The sequence below is a fragment of the Oryza sativa genome, chromosome 3 (assembly GCF_034140825.1).
Source record: "Oryza sativa Japonica Group chromosome 3, ASM3414082v1".
NCBI lineage: Eukaryota > Viridiplantae > Streptophyta > Magnoliopsida > Poales > Poaceae > Oryza > Oryza sativa.
Genome location: NC_089037.1, coordinates 2,765,818 through 2,773,240, shown reverse-complemented (window position 1 = coordinate 2,773,240; position 7,423 = coordinate 2,765,818). Strand labels below are relative to the sequence as shown.

General features: G+C 43.1%; 1 protein-coding gene across 7 annotated transcripts; it reads right to left on the bottom strand.

Moving 5' to 3' along the window:
• Positions 1 to 264: 264 nt before the first annotated feature.
• Positions 265 to 6,712, bottom strand: LOC4331630 (protein KINESIN LIGHT CHAIN-RELATED 1). 7 transcript variants are annotated; one of them, XR_001544847.3, is made up of 7 exons: positions 5,074 to 6,712; positions 3,808 to 4,034; positions 1,692 to 1,724; positions 1,504 to 1,615; positions 1,381 to 1,422; positions 663 to 1,310; positions 265 to 576 (listed from the first exon to the last, which is right to left on the bottom strand). XR_001544847.3 is itself a non-coding variant. In XM_066308947.1 (3 exons), the coding sequence occupies exons 1-2, from the start codon at positions 6,555 to 6,557 to the stop codon at positions 3,848 to 3,850; spliced, it is 1,671 nt and encodes a 556-aa protein (XP_066165044.1). In that variant the 5' UTR covers positions 6,558 to 6,712; the 3' UTR covers positions 265 to 1,724; positions 3,808 to 3,847. The 7 variants fall into 7 exon arrangements, 3 of the variants coding, with proteins under 3 accessions (XP_066165044.1, XP_066165045.1, XP_015633153.1); XR_001544843.3 differs by having other exon boundaries at positions 1,504 to 1,724; XR_010740283.1 differs by having other exon boundaries at positions 265 to 565; positions 1,504 to 1,724.
• Positions 6,713 to 7,423: the final 711 nt, after the last annotated feature.

Below are 7,423 nucleotides of genomic sequence, written 5' to 3'. Positions count from 1 at the left end.
TTATTTAATTTGGATTAACCATATTTTATGCTATACTCGTACCATATCTTATTATGTTATTCCCTCCCTCAAAAGAATTGAGGGGGATTTGGAGGAATGCTATATCTAATTCCTTCCTCTAGGAATTAACTGAAACATGGCGTTAGTGGTATCTTCTAGCAGCACAATGAGATCAATTTGTAGGTCACCATTCTTGAGTGGCAAGAGGTCCGTTAACCTAAAATAAACTGAAATGGCCTAATGGATTTGGTTGAAAATATAAAATGACACGAATGTAAGATTTTCTTTTCTTGGTGTCTGTTGGTGCTGGTGGGCACAGGCAGAGAAACAAGGCAAGGGGACCATTTGCGTTACTCTTAAGTCCAAACAGCAGCAAATAGCCACGAGATGCAGCAGCAAATGGACACGACACTAATTCACAAGGACTTGAAGTAACTGACAACGAGAACTGTATGTGACCATGGAAAGAGAACAACTCGTCAGTAGGAGTGTCAGAAACAAATCTCTTACCCCAAGGCCATAAAAGTGCAGCTGAGCAGAACTCACGAGACTTGATCCAATGAAGCTGGGACATTGCTACACCACAGATAGAGATGGCCAGGCATTAGTCAGTTGATCCATTCCAAAACAGAGGCATCAAAGAGACATGGAACCTCACTGACACTGTAGGTGTTCTGCTTCTGCTTCCAAGGTTGCCCTCGCGATTGCTTTGCTTTCTTCCCACTGGGAGTTGGACGGTGATATCCACATGCTCCCTAACGGCACAAGCATGGCAGCAAGCATGTTAAGCGAAGCTCACATTGAGCCCTCGCTGTCCATCACCAACTGATAGAAGTACATCGCAATCATGCCCAATCTCGCAATAAATGCCAATTGATGTATGAGAGACAGAAGAAAAAAAGAGCGTAATTCTGCTGGTCCTGAGCAAATGCAACTGTTGGGGTAACAACATGATAGAGGCAGTGAATGGATTGAGATGCTTGCACCATCGTAGGAGTACTGGAAGTTAGAGACCACCACTGATGCAGTGATCTCTGGGGATGTCTGATGTTACTGAGTGGTCAACCAGAGCCGCAGCAGCAGTCGCCATTGAATATCACCGCAACCATCTCTGATGCATATGGAGGAGGCTCAGGACGCCCATGCATGACTAAGCCTGCAAAACTGCTGAGCTCATGAGCAGAACTTGCCATGGAGGTCCTCAGCCGATTGCGCACACTTCTGAATACCTTCTGTCTGCCAGCAACTAAACAGTCTTCTATCGTTCCTTAATTATTTGAGTGCCGAACAATGCCAATATTGCTCTCAATCTGCAAATCACAATCAGCACGCGTGCTGAAAATAAATTTGAATTATGTTCCAAAGTCAAGCAAAGCGTACCAGTCGGTCCTATGGTCAGTCCCACCATTTTCTGGACTCATTCTGCATTTTCATTAAAAACAGAGCATTACCACCAAGGTAATCATAATCAAGGAATGAGTCATCGTGCTGCAGGATGCGTACAAAATTTTCCAACTTGGCAAATGCATATATCCAGTACCACCACTGTAAGGTTTATGCACTCATTTTGCATTGCCATTAAGAAGAGAGCATTGCCACCGAGGTAACTGAATTACTGGTAATCATAACCAAGGAATGAGCCAGTGACCCAATGTAGTGCAGGACACGTATAAAATTGTCGATGGTCCCACCTCAGTGAAGATTATCTAATTGATGCTTCCAACCTGGCAAATACATAAATAAGAGTCCCACCATTGCAAGGTTTATGCACTAATCTTGCATTTCCATTAAGAAAGCATTGCCACCAAGGTAACTGAATTACTGATAATTATAATCAAGGAATGAGCCACTGTAGTGAAGGATTCATACAATTTTGTCTATTGTCCCGTCTCAGTGAAGATAATACTCCATCTGTTTCAAATTACTTGTCATTTTAGCTTTGTCCTAAGTCAATCATTCCTAACTTTGACCATTAATTTCTATAAATTTATATAGATTAACATTATAGGGAGTAAGATTTATGTTTTTAGACTCACAATGAGAAATACTTTCACAATATAATTCGCATGTTAAACTATGTAAAATTTCAGAAATTAATGGTCAAACTTACAACTGTTTGACTTATGACAATTGACAAAGCTAAACTAAAACGACAAGTAATTTGAAACGGAAGGAGTAGAACTGATACTTCCAACTTGGCAAATACATGAATCCAGTTCTCGTCAGGTAAATATTCTAAAAGTGAAGTAGTGGACATCATCAAGTATCATGATTTCCAGTGCTCGATACACAAACTGTGTCATGCACTAACTGCCACTCATAAAGATATACCAAGTCTTGTAATGTCCTATATTCACACCTAGCCATAAATTAGCCATTTGGTCAGTACATGGTTCTTTCTAAAAACTGAAATTTTAGCATATTTGGTTAGCTTGCAGAATATTCTAATGGATGGTGTGGATTTTGCTAGCATGTCTTCCTCGAAAAAAAAATGCTAGCATGTCAACTTTGCCAACGCTTTTAACTGAAGAATACAAAAGGTATAAAATGAACCATGTAAATAAGCATCACCCATTTTCCCTATTTTCCAAGTGTAATCTTAAAAAAGCTTCAAGGTCAGCATGAGAGAAAGAGGATACAACAAGCTGGATCAAAACGTTGACTTTCAAAATATATTTGTAATTTAGAAGTGAACTGCTAGTTTCTAATGCACTATGTGATGAGAGGCCACTAACAAACTTTGAGTCAGAACTTTAGCAATGCAACTGTCTTTGATTTTATGCTTGACCATGCATACTAAATATCAACCGGCAGGTATGGAGAAGATGCAAGTGCAAGGACAGTCTAGTCATGCCATACAAGAAAACCAGTAAGGACAAACGTGCATTTACTGTCCGAACTGTTTGGCTATAGAAACAGCGTCAGAACAGTAAGTAGTCAGTGCAGGGTTCTTTTATAGGACAACCCCTCTCTCTCTCTCTCCACACACACATTGGTTTGTCAAGTTTTAGCCCCAGTTGAAGTCATATAGCCAAAGAGGGGAGGGGGACTCTTGACAAGGAAAGCTATTGCACATGTAACTTGGAAGACGGAAGGCATAATTCCAGGTAACAAACATACAAACCCATACAAAGAATGAATCCATGGCAAGCACCATAAAGCTTGTTCCAGTGCCACAGTCGTCACTTTTCCAGGATAGATTAAACAGAACATAACACGCAGGCATATCAAAACATCAAAACATGGTAACTCCAATGTTCTACCAACTGCAAGACACCCCGATCTAGATAATATGTGACTGTTTCGAACCAAATGCATTACAAAATCAATACTTCTACAGGTAATAGATGTATTGGCAATTGAAATTTAGCTGGCATGCATAAAATAACAGAAAGCTCAAATAACAAGGTGCGAAAAAAGGTTCATGCACAACAGATTTATAAGCTACTTGCTTGGCAAAGTAAGCAACGGTAGCCAATTTAACCATAATTCTTTAAATACTAGCTAAATGCAGTCAATCCAACCAGAAATAACTCTGAGCCACAAAATCCTCATGAAAACATTATTGCGGAGAAATATGCATACTACATATAATTTCAGCAAGTTCAGGTGTTTGCTTCCACAGTATACATACTCATATCAGCTGATTATCAGCTGTCAGGGCCCTTGGTAAATAACTTGATTTATAATACTAGAAAGATCCTCATGCCCATGTGACCATGTTTACTGCAGGAATAATCGTCCACTAACTCAACAAGAATGATTTTTATGGAGTCAATGCATCAAAATTATAAAAACATAATTTACCATTGAATCATCTAGGTGGTGGACGTTGATGAGAGAAGAACTATTCTCGGTCTTGGAATTTAGTTGGCAATGAGTTGGCAGGGAAGCATGCATGAGGTAAACCTCGGGCTTTTATTTTTAGCTGATACCGAAGCCTTTGAGCTTCCCTGAGTTCCTCGAAAGCACCAGGGCCACAGCTTTCATAAGCATCTATAACTTGTTCTTGGTAATCCATTGCCTGCTTGTAGCTGCAATTCAGAGCAATATTAAATGAGTAAAGCCACAATGCCACTAAGAGTCATTTAACAAGGCTTCATTATAACATGGTCATGTTGCATTTAATTGTTCAATACCAGATCTCCTATCGAACTGGACATAAAGTTGAGATATCAACCAGTAGCCACTGCTCAGTAAATGCATATGCTTATGCATATTTATGAATACCGAAAATTGTTATATTAATTAATGCGCAGTCTGGCTTATTGGTATGCATGATAAACTAGGGGTCACTCAATTCCACAGCATGATGATAAAATCAGAGCAAAATGCCAAGAATTACTTGTAGATGGCTCAGCAAGCAACATAAGAAGACAATTTCCTGATAATTTCTTAGTCCTATAATGATATGAGTTGATTTTTTTTTTTGAAAAATAATTCCATGACATTATAACTTTACTAGTTCTTTTTATACATATAAATATGTTACAGAAGCATCTCTTGGAAGTCTGTGACAGCATCAGTGAAGAACTTGAAAGCTACGATATTGACAATAAGTTTTGGCAGTTTCCATATGCAAAATAAATGAAGTTGCCATGCTTACAAGAACGATTTGCTTTGATTCAAGTTCTTCAGGCTTACAGTGAATGTCATTAAGATGACTTACATAACTTTGCGAGATACAAGGATGTATCATTGAAACAAATATATCACCCATTTATGGTTGAGAAAAAAATAGAACAGATGGTCTGAAGGTTAAAGATGAACTCAGTCTTGGTGATCAAATCAATGCAAGTGTCCCTAAAAAACGATTTGTTCCTATATTCCATCTATGCTGCCAGTAGATTGCTCTGGGTATCCAAATGTGAGCTTACAAGGGAAAGATTGTTATGTAGCCAACAAGCATACCCCTTTCTAATATCCTTCTATGCAATATCGAGCCACTGACCATATTGACCTCTAACTATAATAAGTAATTAACAACTAGTGCATCAGTAATAGCAGTATACTAAATGTATCTAAGACCCCCAGTGGTACAATAAAATCTATGAGTAGGGTGGAAAAGATTACCTTCCCATCACCCCATATGCATTTGCAATGGACTGGATGGTGTCGATAGTATCCTCATGTTTTGGCCCATATGTAGCATTAATAATGTCCTTCGCAATAGTAAAGTACTTTATAGCTGACTCTGATTGGTTCATGGCAAGATAAGCATCTCCCAAATGCTTATAAGCAAACCCTAATCCAAAGTGCAATGGTCCAAAGCAGTTCTTCAATTTTTCAATTGCGCTCTGCAGATATGGAACAGCCTCATCTACTCTTTCGGTCTTCAGAAGAAGCCACCCCATTCTAGCTGATATGCTCCCCTGAATGTGCTGCATCTCAGATACGCCGTCGAGAAACACAAGTGTTTTCTTCATCAAACACAGCGCCACCTCAAATTCTATCATTGTCTCATACAACATCGACATCTCTGCATACACCTGCGCAACCTGTAAGGGACTCACAGAAATCTTCGTGTCAAGAATCTCACGAGCAATCTCTAAGCACCGCTTTGAGTCGGCCTTTCTGTCCTGGATGCACAAAATATTTGCCATTGCAACGAATGCTAGTGCACGCTCCTCACTCTCTTTGCCAGCCCGATTGATCACCCTTTTAAGAACATCCATTGCCTCCTCAGATCTCCCCAACAAAACCAGCACCATGGCCACATCAGTTTCAGCCAGAGAAAGCTCCACATCCAACCCCAGCCTCTCATACACCATCCGAACGATTTCATACTGCTCCAGTGCCTCCTCATTTCGACCTGATCCAGCATAGATGGTCGCGAGAAGCTGCCGGACCTTAGCCACCTCTTGGGAATCTCCTCCGAAATGATTACGGGCAATCTCCAACGCCTCAAGGCACAGTGGCAACGCTTTGTCACAGGCCAGTACGCCTCTGTAGGCCTCGGCGACATCCTTGTAAGCATTTCCCAACTCCAAACTCCCTTTCTCCAGGAACACGGCCTTCAGCTCCATGGCGCGCATGAGGTCAGACGCCGCGTCCCACCGGCGCCCCATGGCCGTCTTTGTGCGCGCGAGCTGCTCGTGGACAGCGGCGCCAACCGCGGCCACCTCCGCGTCCCCGGCCTCCAGGGAATCAATGATATCCGCCGCGGCGTTGAGGGAGTCGAGGCTATCGGTGAGGCGGCCGAGGCGGGACGCGGCGGCGCCGGCGAGGCGGAGGGTGCGCGCGACGGGGAGCGACCAGCCGCCGTGCGACGCCTGCAGCGGCTCGAGCGCCTTGATGGCGAGGGCGAGGGCCTCCTGGTGGTCGTCCGCGGCCTCCCGGAGCTGGGCGGCCTCCAGGAGCGCGAACCCATCGGATTGAGCAGCCGGCGCCGCCTCGGGAGGAGGAGCGGCCGGCGCGGCTAGGGTTCGTGCGGCGAAGGGGAGCACGCGCGGGAGGGGACGCGGCGGCGGCCGGAGGAGCGGGAGGGGTTCCCGGTTGCGGCGGAGGAAGGGCTTGGAGAGGGAGGCGAGCAGGAGCGATTTGGGCAGCCGCCTCATCGCCGGGATTAGGGTTTTAGCCTCGTGGTCGACGGAAGCTGGCGCGCCGCCGCCCGCCGAGAAACCCTGAGAAAAGCGGCGCTAAACCCTCGCCGGTGAGAGCGTCTCCTTCCTTCCCTTGCGGCCGCCGGCGCGGGGGGCCTCGGCCTCCTCTCTCCTTGTCTTGGGCTGGTTGGGCCTTTTTTGACATGCATCATGTGGGCCGTGGCTGGTTGGGCCTTGAAAGCCCAAGCAAGCGAATGGGCTCGGTTGTCCTGCAGGGTGCTTACTATTCCTTACATGGACGCACCGCACCGCTGATGACGTGGCTGTGCTCTGGCCAGCAGACTGGGTCTATTGGGGCTGTTTTGGTTCGTTCACTCACCTTGTCGCCTCTTGTCACAGTTTGTTATAATGTTATCAAGTTATTTCACAGTTTGTCAGAGATTATTACCTCCATCGCAGAATATAGGATTTTAAGGGGCTACACACAGTTATTAAAAAAGTTAATATAATTAAATAGGAAAATATTATGATTGGATGAGAAGTGTAGATGGTGGGAAAATTAAATAGCGAAGGGTTATCACTTATCAACCAATATAAAAAAAAGTACCTTAGCCTCCTTGTTGACTTTATTTTATAGTTGATTTTGAGTTTTTTTATATATTGTGGTTTATTTACAGCATTAATTTTTAAACCGCTAAGAACATAAATATAAATATTGCTTCCATAATTTAGTAGTTGTTGTTTAATTTATTTTTTAGTGATTTAGGGCATCCGTAATATATATAGAGAGAATGTCACTATGGATACGAATGGTCTGCTTCATTACTGTATCTGTCTTTATATTGCACTAGCTACCCACATGTATAAAGCCATGCCTTTAG